At 45.1% G+C, this 16,436-nt stretch overlaps 1 protein-coding gene across 5 annotated transcripts in view; it reads left to right on the plus strand.

Annotated features, from left to right (window-relative positions):
• The first annotated feature begins 11,609 nt into the window (after positions 1-11,609).
• The window catches only part of ARHGAP36 (Rho GTPase activating protein 36), a 31,261-nt gene continuing 26,434 nt past the window's right edge, over positions 11,610-16,436 (plus strand). For 2 of the 5 annotated variants that reach the window (XM_040265254.1, XM_040265258.1), the window contains exon 1: positions 11,616-11,707. In XM_040265254.1, the coding sequence (XP_040121188.1) occupies positions 11,650-11,707 (58 nt within the window). In that variant the 5' untranslated portion in view covers positions 11,616-11,649. Of the gene's footprint in view, positions 11,708-16,436 lie in introns of all 5 variants that reach the window. The other 3 variants (XM_040265256.1, XM_040265255.1, XM_040265259.1) reach the window with 2 other exon arrangements.

Genomic DNA, 16,436 nt, shown 5'->3' on the forward strand with positions numbered 1-16,436 from the left:
CTTATCACTTTGGAATCTGACACACTGTGGACCCTGCTTACGAATTTAGAAGCAGGGGCTTTTATGTGACTCACCCAGAGTCATCTAGCTCGTTACTGGCAGAAATGGAAATGAAACTTTATTTTTCTGACTTTCTGAGATTCTTTCCTCTGAATGTTTTGACCTCCTGATCTGTGGATCTTATCTATCTGGGAAATGGAAGCCTACACTGAGAGACAGAATACTGTCAGACAGGCCCGGGTGTGAATCCTGACTCTGCATTGACTAGCTGTGTGACCTAGGGGCTGACCTCTTGCTTACTTGGCACTTCAGTTTTCTCTTCTATAAAAATGGGGATCCTAATAAACCTTCCACATAGTACCATTATGAAGATGGAGAGAGATTATGCATGTAAAGTGCTTAATATAGTGCCTGGCTCATAGTAAAAGCTCCTGCAGTGTTAGCTATGATTGCTACTATTGCCTGCCTCTTTGCAGGGCACCAAGTGAACTCACACAAAAGCACGAGAAAACTGGTCTCGGGGATGGGGAAGAGATAATTGATGAGCCAGCTTCTGCAGAGGTGTCCCTGAGGCCACTGATGGGGAATGGGACCTAGAAGGATGAATTCTGATGGTGGGAGGAGCTGAGGATTCTGCTTGGGCTGGAAGGACCAGCTGGCTCAGGAAACAGGCAAGAAGAGGAAGGAGGCTGGGGATCACCACTAAACACGTCTCAGTAGTGTGTTGCTCCCCAGGATCAATTCCAACTGGCTAATGTTCCCCTTCTTGGGGTCTCAGTTGTCAACTTCCCTGGGGAGGTCCCGTCCTCCAAAGCTGGATGGAGGACTTGTTTCTTTGAGGAATACTGAAGCCATAAAGGCTTTGTGGAAGGCCACTACACACTTAAAACTAATGAGATCTTGTGCAGGACCTTTCTGTATAAATGGAAGTTCACTGCACAAATGTAGGAAAGATTATTAATACTCCCAATAATAACAGTAACAATCAATCTTTAGGGTTTGTTCTGTGGAGTGTGGCTGCTAGAGGTTGACATATCATCTCAAATGATGAGAAACGGCCCTCATTCTTCTCCTTGTCTCAGACCTCCTCCTCCCAGAGTCACACGCATAATTCAGCCTTCATCGAAATGATTCTGATGCTACCGAGGCTCCCTGGAGAATGGATGCCATGCGGAGGCGGAGAGTGTGGGCTCTGGACTTCAAGCTGAGGGAAGGGGAGGAATCAATACATCTCCTGAGCACCAAGGGCTCAACTCCTTTGGTGATGAGAAGGGCTTTGTCAAAGCCTGATGGTTTATTAATAATTCTCTCAACTGAGAAGAGCTCCCCGCTTACCAATTGACAAGTATTTCGTGAGAACCCTCTGTGGGGGGACCTAAAGAGGTTTTGGCGGAGCTGACAATGTGGCTGAGGAGACAGACCACAGACGTATAAAGATTACTCACAGTACAAAGCAGTCCCTTCAACAAAGGGATGCAAGCAGCTGGAAAAATATAAGATAGGAGACTTGACGTCACTTAGTCTCCCTGAGCCTTGGTTTCCCTATCCTCTCAGAAAGACAGCCTAGCGGTACTAAGAGAATACTAACTTTGGAGTCAGAGCAACCTGACTTAAAATTTCAGTTATCTCAAAAATGAACTAAGGGTCCCCAAACAAGTTACTTAACTCCTCTGAGGTGCAATTATTTTATGTATAAATTGGGGTGTAACAGCAGCCCAGACCACATAGGGTGATGGTGAGGATCAAATGGGAGCACACATGTAGAGCACTAAGCATAATGCCAGGCACATGGGAAGCACTCAATAATCAATTCCTAGTATTATAACACGCAGTGGGAAAGGCAAGGGGTATTTGGAAATACAAGGCTTTTATTTTCCTCTTCAGTTCTTTTTATGCTTGACATTACATTTCATAGGAATGCAAACTCAAAAAGAAAACTTAGATGTAAACAATAATTATAATATCATTCTGTGATACCTTTTATATGCCTTCCCAGTATTGCTCACTAAATTTGGTATGATCAAATGCACAGAACAATGAAAGAGCAGAGGAGGTAAATTATATACTCTTTGTGATCTTGGGTACCTATCTGAACTTCAGTTTTCCCATCTGTAAAATGTGGCTAAGAACATCTACATCACAGAGCTCTTGTAAAGATTAAATTCAAATGTTTATAAAGCACTTGGCACAGAATAGACAGAAGACAAATATTGGTTCCATTCCCCTTCTTTCTTTTATAAAAATGGGAATAATAAAGAATTAACCTCACCAGGTTATTATAAGGGTGAAGTCAGGTAAGTATACAGGAAATGTTTGTAAACTGTAAGACCCCAATAACATGCTTCACGGAACATTTGTTATGTACCAGACCTATGCAATTAACAAATGTTAGTCAATTAGGTAAACATTAATTAAGCGCCTTGTATACACTGGACACTGTTTCAGGTCCTGTAAGTGATACAGAGGTAACAAATAAAGAAGGTGAGCCCCTCCACACAAGAACAGAGCATTAAGGACAGGACCTTGAGAGATGCTCCCATTTGGGGTACCAGGGGAGAAGGCAGAGCCAGGGGAAGTCATGGATAAGGATACTACTATAGCACAGCATCCTCAGAGCCAAGGGAAGACAGGGTTTCAGTAAATGTGGAGGGATTCACAATTTATGCTACATAAATGTGAATATGTTTATGTTCACACTAACATGTGAATGCTATATGTGCATTCCACAGAGAAGCCAAATAAAATTAGGACACATGTGTCCCATTCCATGGATAGAGGAGCCTGGTGGGCTACAGTCCATGGGGTCACAAAGAGTCGGACACGACTGAGTGACTACACTCTTCTGTCCCTTTGGATTAGGCCTCCCAAAAGTCATTGGTAGCTTCGGTGAGGGGAGTTTCAGTAGAGTGTGTGTGTAGATGGAGCAGTTACTTATCTTGCTGTGGACTGAGGAATGGGTATGGTGAGAAGTAAGGAGAGAAAGTCCATACAGCTCTGTGAAGGTGCTAAGGAATAAGGCTGAGAAAATGAAGACGGGATGATAACTGCAAGAAGGTTTGCTGTCACATAGGAGAGTTTAAATATCTTTATGGGTTATGGGAAGAAGCCCATAGGGAAAAAGAAGGTCAATAAGAAGGTTATTATGAGACGGCTATCAAGCAGGCAAAATTCCGAGACATGGTAGATACAGCTAAGGTAGGAGGGACTTTCTTTTATTTTAAAAGTATAGTTGATTTACAGCATTGTGTTAGTTTCAAGCGTACAGCAAAGTGATTCATATATCTATACACATACATACACATATTTATATATTTTTTCATTTCATTTCTATTATGGTTTATTATAAGATATAGTTCCCTATGCTCTACAGTAAACCCTTGTTGTTTATTTTATATATAGTAGTTTGCATATGTTAATCCCATACTCCCAACTTATCCCTCCCCACTTCCCGTTTGATAACCATAGGTAACCTGGGCACATATCTGAAAAAGATGAAAGCTCTAATTTGAAAAGATACGTGCACCCCACTGTTCACAGCAGCACTATTCACAAAGCCAAGACATGGAAGTAATCTAATTGTCCACTGATGGCTCAGACGGTGGTAAAGAATCTGCCTGCAATGTGGGAGACCCAGATTCAATCCTTGCATCAGGAAGCTCTCCTGAAGAAGGGAAGAGCAACCCACTCCAGTATTCTTGCCTGGAGAATCCCATGGACAGAGGAGCCTGGCGGGCTACAGTTCATGGAGTAGCAAAGAATTGGACATGACTGAGCAGCTAACATGTTCACTTTCACACTTTAGCATCTTTAGCTCTGAGGCCAGGTCTGGTGTTCACATACCAGCCCCCACAGTGCCTGGGGTGTAGGAATGCAGACAAGGACAGACAACTCACTAGCTAAGGAAGACTGGCCTCTGGATTTAGCCTTGAGTCCCTGTTTAAGACTTGAGTTGCCCCAAGATTAAGTTATAGCAGAGAAAGACTTACTTGTGTTGACAAATGGTAATTAACAAAGGTGGTTAAAAGGGAGAGAAGCTACAGCCTCAAAAATGTCAGCAGTTGGTGTTCAAGAGAACTCCTTCATTGAATTTTCCTCTGCCCTTCTCCTTCCACCTTTTCTTCCCTCCCCTTTTACTGTTTTCCCTTCTCCCTTCTCCAGTGCTCTCTTTCTGCTTCCTCCATCCACTCCCACCAGCTGCTACTGATGTGATTTCTCATGATTTACCGTCAAATGCCACTAATCCCAACAGGCTCACGAGGGTCTAGCTAAGCTGTCTGATGAACCAATCCTATGAGGTGACAGAGCAGGGGAAGCAGCAGGCCAACCACCCCCTAACCCTGCCCCCTCAGGAGCAATGAAAGCTAAACCAGTGAACTAGAGTGGCTGCCCCCAAAATAATAAATCACTTGGGGGCCGCAAGAGGTGGAAGACTCCCCAGCAGCAGTTCTCAGGACAGATCCATGACCTCCTCTGCCGTGAATGTACATGCACACCAGCCACACAGGCCTGGCCCACTTGCTCTCAAGGTGCCACTCCCAGATTCCGCCAGGCCCATCTTGCTTTCAGAGGGAGGTCATTCATTCCAATGGGATGTGACAGGTGCCATCTTCAGGTGCCTGGCTCTGCTTCCAGCAGCAGGGCCTGTTGCTGACTGCAAATCCCCAAGTGCCATGCTGGTCTGAAGAGGGCAAGCCCTGGGATGGGCAGATGACCTATCAAGAGCCCACGAATCCAAGGTGAGATGACAGTGTGATGTCATGGACAGAGCTGGGAACAAGGAAGCTGGACACATGGCTTCGAATTCCATTTCAGCCACTAATTCGCTGGGCGATGTTGGGTAAGTCACTCTCCCTCCCTGGATCTCAGTGTCCTCCCTGACATGTGAAGAGGCTAGACTGGATTATCTCTAATGACACTTCCAGCTCTGATAAGCGAACCCTGAAATTTAAAAAACCAGCAAACTCTTTTCTGGAAAAAAATCAAGCTCCGATTCTCTAGGACTTCCATTTAGCTGCACTGCCACAAAACCCCTCATAGCAAACACCCACTCAATACATGCAGTCACTTTCCTACCACCCAAGCTCCATCTAAGATATCAAAACCAGTCATGGGTCCAGTTTGTCCCTCCTGCTGAGCTAGGTCTGGACTTGGGGCTGGGCCATTCCGAAGGATTCCCTGTGAAAGGGGATATGCCATTGACCTCCTAGATTTTAGCATAAGCAGGTAGGGCGACTACCTGGGTTGGATAGATTTCCTCCAAGTTTATATTTTCAAATTCTTTAACATACCTTATCATTGAAAGAATGACACAAATACTTGTACATACCCTCATTAATAATTTGCCATTTGCATACTCTCCCTTCTCTCTCTCTCCTTCCCTACCCCCGTCTCTTATATTATAGACATTATGACACTTCACTTGCAGATACTTCAGCCCATAACTCCTAAGAACAAGAGTGTCCTTTACTGGAAAGCTTTTTAAGGGCCCTACAATGCTCAGTTAGGGGAACATCTTCAGTCTCTATAGAGTCCAAAGGAAGTCAAGAAGTATATGAAGTCTAGACTTAGGGAAGTCAAACTGGGGCTCTGTAATAACCTTAGAGGGGTGGGAATGGGCAGGAGGTGGGAGGGAGATTCAAGAGGGAGGGCACATATGTACCCCTATGATTAATTCATGTTGATGTACGACAGAAATCAAGCCAATATTTTAAAGCAATCAATTAAAAATATTTTTTTAAAAAGAAGTATATGAGGTCTAAAGATCAGATTGAAGTCTGCATACAGGTGGTGTGAGAACGAGCTAAACACAAGAGAAAGAGGCACAAACAGTGGTCCCAAAGGCAGAATGACCTTGGGCAAGTCACTTCCCTTTCTTGGGGTTCACTTTCTTCATCTGTAAAATGGGGATTGTGCTAATCTCTGTCCTGCCAATCCCCCAAGCTATATGAGGCTCAGATGTAGAAACAGATTCAGGACACATGGGGAGCTGCCACACTTAAACATTTAAGGGTGAGTGGTTTACAGAAAGGAGAAGGTGATGCCACCCCACTCCAGTACTCTTGCCTGGAGAATCCTATGGATGGAGGAGCCTGGTAGGCTGCAGTCCATGGGGTCGCGAAGAGTTGGGCACGACTCTTTTCACTTTCATGCCCTGGAGAGTTGGGCACGACTCTTTTCACTTTCATGCACTGGAGAAGGAAATGGCAACCCACTCCAGTGTTCTTGCCTGGAGAATCCCAGGGACAGAGGAGCCTGGTGGGCTGCCATCTATGGGGTCGCACAGAGTCGGCCACGACTGAAGTGACTTAGCAGCAGGAGATTTACAGAAATGACCTTCAGAGCTACTAAAGACCAAGAGATTAACTTTCCTGGTGACACATGAAGTTGACAGTCCCCCTGCTCAGCCCCCAAACTCTTACTACTGAAAGCCACAAAATTTTCATTTATGATGGAAATCTCAGTGGCTCACATCTTTTGCAGTTTTTCAAAGACATAAAAACACATACACCCAGTTCTTTCTAGTTCTTTTTTCAGATAGCTCCATTTTCTCTTATTGATTATGGCACAAACTAAATGATCATCTCTCTACTTTTTCTTCTGACATTTTATTTCTGTGCTCCCCCTTAATTCCTACTATTCTGCCCCACCCTGTCGAGACTTCGAGACTTAAAAATTCTATCATCCTGCCTACCTTTAGCTCAAAGAGCAAAATGCTTTACAAAATTAAGTGAGCATTTGGGATTTTTAACTTGATTTTATCTTTTCATTCAACCAGAGGGGTATGTGTGTGGGAGATGCACTTGTCAACTAAAAGCAATTTCTCTGCCTCCTTGGGGACTGAAGCGTAATCGTAGCTCTGTCTTCCTGGTGTCAGGATGAAACTTGCATTTTCTTGAGTGGTGTCAGCACACTGACAGACAGCTCCTGGGATCTGTGGAGGGGTACTAGAAAAGAATGGGTGGGGGGTGAGAGATCTCGGGGATAGTCTCAGCTCATCTTTCCCCTGCCGGGTGACTGTGGGCTAGTTACTTACTGTCTTTTGCCTCAGCTTTTCTAACTTAAAAAATGGGAATAATTTTCTCCCATTTCTGCCTCACAAAGATGGTGCCAGGACCTTGTCAGGCTTTGGTGATATGAAAATGCTTGGAAGTAATAGAGCTATGGAAAAAAATAAAGTGCTGTAGAAGCAGTGTATCCTAGGAATGCTAAGTAGCTGCAAAGGAACTTCAAGTTTTCCTTGTAAAACTCCACTTTAAAAATGAGGACACCCATGCCTTTCTGAGACTCAGAGAGGTCTCAAATGGTCTCCCATGATTTTACTATGTGTTCACCATAAGTTCAGATAAACCCTTCCCGAATAGAAGAGCAGGGAGGCAAAATCTTGGCCCCCTTTAGAGGACCCATAGGACCCTATACACACCATGTGGACCTTCTCATAGGACTCCTCAAAAGGGGGTATGGGGAGGCAGGCTTGCTAATCTCCCACTTCCTTCCATGGATCTGGGGGTAGTTACTTTTATTATCTCACTTCTGAAATTGCAGAGACCTTCATACTGACCAGCTGGGAAAGTGGGCAGGGGGACGGGGATCCCCATTTCATAGAGGAGGAGCCTGGGGCTCAGGTTGCGAAGCAGACATACTTGAAGCATCCATTCAGCCAGTCAGTCGAAATGCCCAGCCTCACTCCTGATATTTTAGCTTTAAATGCCATATTCTTTCCACGGTGCCTCCACTGCCTCTTGCCTCCCATAAGGACCCCAAGCAGGGAGTCCAAATGAGATAACCTGACTGAAAAAATGCTACATCAACATACACAAGGATTCTTAGACAATCCAAGTGAAGGCTCATTTTGAGTACCACTAGACCCTATCAGGAGTCAAGTTTTGAGGTTTGTTCAATTTCTCATGCTACATATTTACCCATATACCCAAAGGAAGTGGAGTGAGGTTAAAGTTCTCCATAGGGCTGTCCCAGGGTTCCTTGCAGTTGGAGTGCAATGGGAAGAGACAGTGGTGGAAGGTTTTAAGGGAGTGTTCTTTCCTCTGTATTAGAGTTTCTCTAACTGTATTGGGTACAGGAGCCCCCAAGGTGAGCTCAAATGCTGTTTCCTGGTCCCCATGCCCAGAGATTCTCTGGGTATTTATCTAGAGTAAATAAGAAAATCTGGAGAGGAGCAGGGGAATCTTCATTTATAGCACATCAAGTGATTCTGATGCAGCTGGTCCAATGGACCATACTTCAAAAAATGCTGATCCATGACAAGGTTTACAGGCCTTTGATGCTTGGAATCTTGTTTAAATAGCAGACAGTTTGTCTGGGTGCTAAGTACTTTTGAAGTTCAGGAAAAATGATAGGAAACCTTTCTTTTCATAGTCAGTGAGCCTCCAGTTTGATTTCGTCATTGTGCCTTCTTAGCTAGTATATGTTTTTTTCCTACACAGTAAACAATGACCTAAGTTAGGAGCAGGGTGCTTGGTTTTTAATTGGAATTGAAATTAGACAACCTTAAGAGGCAGCAAGTTGTTAAGCTTTAAGCCTTAAACTATCAGGATGAGGGCAATTATACCCAATACACCTTGAACACCCTGGGGTGAGGGGTTGCAGGTCCAAGCTAGCAGGTTCTTGGCTGCTCAATTGGGGTCTTATGAACCTCTGCACTCTTGGAAAGGAGATACCATACAGGTTCTGTGGTCCTGCACAGGAGGGGAGTTCTGTATTTTACTCACAGACCAAGTTTCAGCTTTTTCTGAGTCCCCGCAGCCAGGTCCAGAGCCCTGTACTAAGGGCACAACCCCAGCATAAAGGCCCCAGTCTTTCCCTTACCGAACCTCTTTCTTTACTCGGCAGACAAAGTTATAGCTTTTTCCTCTATAAGTAGTATTTTCTAACTCCAGAAAATGATATACGTTTATTAAAGAAAATTTAGAAAATACTAAAATATGGAAATAATAAAACAGTTTAAAATTGCCCATAATTGCATTGCTTAAATAAGAGTCACTACTAAGACTCTGGTGTGTTTCCTGTTAACATTTTTTAATGTATAAGTTTATTATTTATTTGTACGGTTTATATAATAGTGTACATACATTTTGCAGTTTGATTATTTTTCACTTAAAATAATCATAAATGTTTTTTTTCAAATTATCATATAGGCTTCCAAACTATACACTTAAAAATAATTGCATGATAATTCATTGAGTTAATCAACATTATATCCACAGTTCAATATCTTGCACACAAAGGACATTTAATAAATATTTGTTGAATGAATGGATGGACTGATGGATAAATGCATTCCCCTATTATGTGACATTTAGTTAAGGGTAAATATTTTCAAAGGAAACAACACTAAGTAATTAAGTGGCAGAGGACATGGGTCAAAGCAAAAGGAGTTGGGGAAAACTGCTAACTTGACTGTTAAACAAAAGTTTTTGAGAATTCTGAACTCCATATTTTCCCTTTTCTTTCTTCCAAATGAGTAGGCTTTGGTTTGCCAAGAGCTTTTTCACAACTATTAATATCCCCATTTTACAGATGAGGAAAACTAAGCCTCAGAGAGGTAAAATATCTTCTAAAGTTACAGAGCCAGTACATAGCACAATCGGGCTTCCAGTCTAGGCCTGTGAGCATGCTTAGCTTTGTTCCTTTACTACATCACCACAGGGGATAGTGGTCATGAGTTTGTACTTCAGGTAGAGCTATTTTAGAAGGAGAGAAACTTCAGTTACTGAAGGCCATTGGATTGGATTGGGCAGGCAGCCTTTATGGGACCCCCTCCCCCCACACAAAATCTCATTCAGCAGGGAAAAAAAAGAAACCCATTGAGACCATCACAAAAGCTAGTGGTATATACGCTCAGGGGAAGAGGTAAGGCAGAGATTTCAATAACCAGAGCCTGAAACTGGACATTTCTAGATGTCAGACTTGTTTGGCTTGGATGACTGGGTATTTGTACAGCAGAAATTGGTAAAAGAGCAGGTCTGGTGAATGTTTGTTGACTCTGATTGCTTTTAGAAAACAGAGAAATTGGAAATGATTTAGAAATTGGTATAAAGGCAGAGAGGTACCATGTTTCCCGGAAAGGAAGGGAAATGAGTAGAAACCCTTTAAAGTCTGACTGCAGCTCTGCTTTACTAAGAATTGCATGGTGAAGTACAGACGATTTTTCCATTTTGTGCACCCCTTTTGCTGCATTAATACTAATATCAGTGGTTAGCAAAGCAAATGTAATAACTACTCTCCCCAAAGGACCTTTGATGGCAGCTTCCACTCCTCAAGCCTGCAATCGAGCTGTTGGAAGGGAATTTTTCATATTCCTTTCTACCGCCTCACTAGCGTTTTATCGACAGAGCCCCATTTTCCCAGTAGAGAAAAACAAGGCAGAGTCAGGTTTGTACAACTGCCAATGGAGAATTGGGGGAGAGATTAATATAAGGCTGAACAGGTATAGAAAAGGAAATTTCTCTCAGAAGCCCTTCTTGCCCCAAATGGTCCATCCCTGGTGGCTGCTTCTACCCCAGGATTTGGGGTAGGACTGGTTTACTAGCACCGGAGGCTCCCAAACACTGAACCTATTATGGTATGTGCCCCCATATGCATTTAAAATGTAAAAACCCAGAGCCATAAGAGAAGTGCAATGAAATCTAACACAGTACCACCCCCCATTGAAATATCAAATATCGAATTCTTTCTAAAAATAAATGTTGGTGCCCCTCCTATGTCAGTGCCCTGAGCAAAAGCGTAGGCGGTGGAATCCATAAGTTAGCGGCCACTGATGGACACCCCATATTCATACACACTTGATGCCATGCTCTTTTGTCTCGGTTGGGGACCAACCCCCTCAAAACAAGCGATCCCAGACAGGAAAGCATCTCCCACTTGCCCGAGGGATCCACTGGGCAGGGACAGTAAAAGTACTCTCAACTTTGGGGCTCCTACATTCTTGGTCCTGGAGAACAGAGCTGTGACATCACAAATCAGATCCGGAGTTATTCACCGCTGAGGTGATGCCTCCTCTAAGACAAGGGGGTCCCCAGGGGCGGAGGCCAGGCCTCCTCCTCCTGTTCAGGGCTCCTAAGGCAGACACCACTTCCCGCCTAGACTGGGCCTCCTCCCGAAGGCGGCGATGATGTGTCCGCTAAAACGTGGGGGTTTTCGGGCTGGGATACAATCTTACCCTCAGATCTGAGCTCCCAGAGGCAGGTGCACTATCTCGCCCTCAAATACCAGCTTCTGGGGGACAGGCTCGCTTTTACGCACCCGACTGGGGCTTCTGGGGGCAGAGGCCTCCCTTCCCTCTCAGCTTCGGGGCTCACCAGGGCTGACATGGCGTCTCCCCTCAGACTCGGGGCTCCCCGGGATAGGGGCAGGGTCCTGCCCTCAGAGTCGGGGCTTCCCGTACAGGAGCTGGATTTCGGCCTCCCTCCGCGTGGGGGAAGGGGCTGTGGGATCAGCCGCCTCTCCGGCGGGAGGGGGGCTCCCCTGAGGCCCTGCCCCTTTCGTGACAGGCCCGAGGTGTCCGGTGACCGAGACACTCTTCGCTGGGTGCAGGGTGCGGCTCAGGGCGTGGTCACCGGGGGCTACTTAGGGCCGCCGGCGCGGGGGCTGGCGCGGACGCCGGCTGCGAGGCTGCGGCGCCGAGCGCGGGCCATGGCGTGGATGCTGGACTGCCTTTTCGCGTCGGCCTTCGAGCCCCGCCCCCGCCGTGGTGAGTGGGGCCCGCCGAGTCGGGGGGCTGGGGTCCTCGGCCGGGGGCTGCCGGCGGCTGCCGACCCGGCCGGGCGCCCTGGGGCTTGGATCGCCGCCCCTTCGCCTCCCTTCCCGAGGGCTTTTAGCTAATTGTTCCTGGCTCAAGGACTGCCCCGTCGAGGCCCCGCATAAATCACCGGCTTTGCCGGGAACAGCGAGCAATCGCGCTAATGGCTCGGCGGGACGCGGGTCGAGCGCGGGGGCGGAGTCGCTGGCTCAGCGGTCCTCGGGGACAGCTAGAGCGTCGGGGCCAGACACTTAGGACCAAGAGTCCCGAAACCTAAGGGCCATACAGGCCCCAGGATGAATGTCCCCGGCCCAGCAGCTCGGGCCCGGGAACCCTGAAGATGGAGGGGGGGAGCGGGGATCCTTTTGCCTTGAAGCCTGTCCCCTATGTACCAATCTCAACTACAGAATATCGACAGGGGCCCCTTAGGATCATCAAATTCAGCCCCTTTATTTAAGAGATGGTGACACTGAAGGCCAGAGATGGCAAATGCCTGCCCAAGGTCACACAAGGAGTTGGCAGCCAATCTGTTTCTGCAGAGGCTCTGTCAACTGCCCACTGCCCCAAACTGCCCAATGGCAGAGGCCTGGGGTCTTTAGTCTGGGTCTTCCCATGGATGCTTTGAGATCAGTGCTGTTTTCCCTATCCCTGTGGAGTTGAGGGCATAGGTGTACAAAAGATCCCAGGGCGAGTGTGCTTGTGGGTGGCCTTTCCTGGGAACTGCTTCTATAAAGTACATTTTGGAAACTCATTTATTTTCTTCCTCCTTAAGTTTCAGGAGACTTATATTTTCTGCTTGAGATTTCCCAGGACCCCCACCCACACTGTCCTTCACTCCCCCTTGGTAGGCCCCACCCCCTCTAGGCTGCCACCTGCCCCCACTGCCACCTGTTTTTCCATAGTCTCCACCTCCAAAATCTATATTGGTGAGAGTGCGTCATTGGTCACCAGCCATAGACCAAACCTGGGGTTGTCTCCTCTTTCCTCTGCCCCCTCACAGGGAGGGGAGGGGAGGCAGGGAGAGGAGGGGCCTAGGCAGTTTAATTCTGCAGAAACTGTTTTTAGTCCTTGCCAGCTAGAGCACCCTGCTGAGAACCATCCCAGAACTCTGGCCTACTACTAGGGGGCTGCAGCATGCTTAGCAAGTTCAAGTGCAGTCTCTGGCAGGCCACACGTTCTCTGAGAAAGAAAGAAAGATCTGCATACACACAGAGTTTCATTTTTTTTGTTCTGTATATTTTTTTTCTAGTTTATGTGATCCTGGTATATAGAAGACAAAAATAATTATAAAGTTTTATAAGATGCCTTTTAAGGCCTTTCAGCTCAAACACCCTACCCTTGGAAAGGGGATGGAATGAACCATTCCACCCCTGCCTGGCCTGAAAGCTGTGACTCCAATGAGATCAAGGATATGAAGTCTCCTTTATGAATAACCCCATTGGGAAGAGGGTCAGTATCACACAAGTAGCCCATTCCCAACTAAAGACAGTCATTTCTATTAGAATTAGAAGGTTTTTCCTTAAGCTGAACACAAATCTCTTTTTCTGGGTCTGGTGCTGACCTTCATGATCCTTCCCAGAGAACAGTGCCAACCCTCTCCGTTCCCCTCTCCCATTCACCCCTGTTTTCATCCAGGCCAAACCTCCCCAGTTCCTTCATCTGTTTAACACGTGATATGGCTACAAGGCTCCTACCCACATCTAGCTGCTCTTCTCTGAATGTGCCCCAAGTTGTGAATGCCCAATGACCGGGCCCAAAGAGGATTTCCAGCTGTGTCCCTGTAAATATAGTCCTGGATGGTTGACTTTCCCTCTGTTGGAAGACCAGGTTGCCACTCATGGTACACAGACACATAGCCGTGCACACAGACTTCACATGCATCACATACTTTTCACACACAACATAACCACATCACACATGCACATGCCACACACAAATCTCTTGTACACGCCACAGAGTTCACACAAATCGCTAATTTATATTGGAAGTACTTTCTTCACCTGAAGAAAAAGGTAAACTCAAGTTCTGTTCAAAGTCTGTATTCTATAGTTGTTTGACATATATTTGCTACTGCACTTCCAATCTGGCGAGACCTGTCTCCCTACATAGGCCAGTGGGGTATACCATTGCCTATACCAGTTCTATTACTTGTACAGAGCCCCTAATATATGTGAAGTACTACCCAGGTGTTGGGCCCCAGCCTCAGTCCTTTACATATGTGGTCTCACTTAAGTCATAGAACATCATTTTGAAATAAGCAATTGGTTTAGGGGTACAGTGTTTTGACCAGGTAAGAACTCATTCACTTCAGTGTAACTTTGTGGTAACTACTGATATTCTGTAAGGCTCCAGCTGCCCTTGGTGCCTCCTCTCAAATGCCTTCCAGAAATCCTCAGGAGTCAGAGGGAGGGAGCAGCTGACTGATGATTGGGAAGACTAGGGGAAGCATTCTCAATGTTCCTTTACCCACCCAACCACCTCTTGCTTGGGACATTGTTGGTATGTCAGAGCAATCTTTTGAGGGTGGCAATGGGCAATTGATGACCATACGAAGACATCTGGGAGAAGCATCAATTAGGTATGAAAAGAATGGGGACCCAGAAAGGGCTTCTTTCCCAGGGAAAGGGACAGCACAATTGACGCACTTGAAATTCTGTCCCCAGTTCACTCCTGGCATTGGATTTAGCCTCAGACAATTGGACTTCTGTAAAGCAGCCAAAACTCTACAGCTAAAGGGACCCTACGGCCCACTTTACATACAAATTTGATCTTTTCTTGGGGATGGGACCCAATCATTGCACTGAGACCAGGCCTGGTTGCACTGCACAGGATTACTTCCCAGAGCTGGGGCAAGTTTGACGAGATGCCAGGCTTCCCTGATCATGGCATTGGACTAGCACCCCTATCCACCAATGGCAAGACTTCCTGAAGTGCCTTTGAAAATCATTTGTTTGCACCTCAAAAGACATTTCTCCAAAGGAAAAAAAATGTGACACTCCAGAGCTTAGGTTCCTAGGTTAGGCCACACTTTACCCATCACAGTATAAAATGCAGCATCTGTGTGATGAAAACTGGCAGAAAATGATACTCTTGCAAGTGTATCTCAGGCTCCAGCAGTAGAGCTGACATTCATCAAGCTTAAATATCAAATGACAGAAAGCATATTGGGCATTGATGGAGCAGGATACCAGGTCCCTGAGGGTGATGATGGCAACAGTGAAAGCAACGTCATTCCTTTTTTCAACTTATCAACCAAAACAGCCTAAATGTCCAACTGTAGGGGAATGATTAAATAAAATATATGACATCTCCACTTGTTAGACGATTTATGTGTCAAATATGCATTTTTTTAAAGACTGGAAGAAAATTCAGCAACAAGGTCAAGTAAAAGACCCAATTAGGTTGATAGGATAATAGTTATTTTTTCTGTTTACCAAAATTTTTATTGAGTTTGTGCTTAAATTACTCTTATATTTTAAAGAGATTCTTTTATTTTTTTGAGGAGCATAACTTCTTTATTAATTTTTTTTACTTTACAATATTGTATTGGTTTTGCCATACATCAACATGAATCCGCCACGGGTGTACATGTGTTCCCCATCCTGAACCCCCCTCCCTCCTCCCTCCCCGTACCATCCCTCTGGGTCATCCCAGTGCACCAGCCCCGAGCATCCTGTATCATGCATCGAACCTGGACTAAAGAGATTCTTAAAATGCTAGTTGAATGCAAATAGTCCATACAATAGTCCATATAATATAGTCCATACAATAGTCCATATAATAATTATAATTATCTAGAATCCCACTATACATAGTTTAAGGGATATTTTTCCTTCAAATTCTAGTAAATGTAATGACTAAATCAGGTCAGCCAAATGTGATCTTCCCAATGATCATGAAATGTCCCCTAATACTGGGTGGGAAAAGGCGGAATGGGCTTGAATTCCAGACCTGCTTTCACAGTCTTGCAATGAGCAAGTGTCTTAACCTCTCTTAAAATAATGTAATAATGCCTACATTTTCAAGTTCTAAATAATAATAGTTATTATTTTTAACAACTATTTAATAGTAGCTGTATTACTGTTATTGGCGATATCATTATTAAGTGCCTTCTATGGTTCAGGTATCAAAATATGTGTTTTATTCCTTCTCCAAATATTTGCTGTGATACTAGTCATTTTACACAAATGATCCCATTTAACTTTCATAACAACTCTTTGAGGTATTATCATCTTCACTGTAAAACAAAAACTCAGAGAGGTTTAGTAACTTGTTCACTGCTACACAATAGCTGAGCAAGGACCACAACTCCTTTCGGTCTGATTTCAAAGCCTGCATGAGATTAAAAGAAATAACATTTGCAAAGCTTCCATTACTATGCTGGTACAGAAGCAGACATTTACTAGGTGGTCAATACCATGATGATGTTTCCTTGCCCAGAGTCCAAAATTTGGTCTTTGATCTGCTTGATTACTTATAGATTCCTTTCTATGAAAAGGTGCACATTTCAACTGGAAAGATGCAATGCAAACACCACCTGTGTTCTTATTGCTGGGGCTCTGAGTCACTAGGAAACGATTTCTGTTTCCTTCTGGCAGTATCATTTGTTCTCACATGTATCAGCAGAAGTAGGTAGATGGCATGTTTGATGAGCCTTGGCAGCTACTGTCATGTCTCAGAT

This window comes from Oryx dammah, unplaced genomic scaffold, assembly GCF_014754425.2.
Source record: "Oryx dammah isolate SB20612 unplaced genomic scaffold, SCBI_Odam_1.1 HiC_scaffold_23, whole genome shotgun sequence".
NCBI lineage: Eukaryota > Metazoa > Chordata > Mammalia > Artiodactyla > Bovidae > Oryx > Oryx dammah.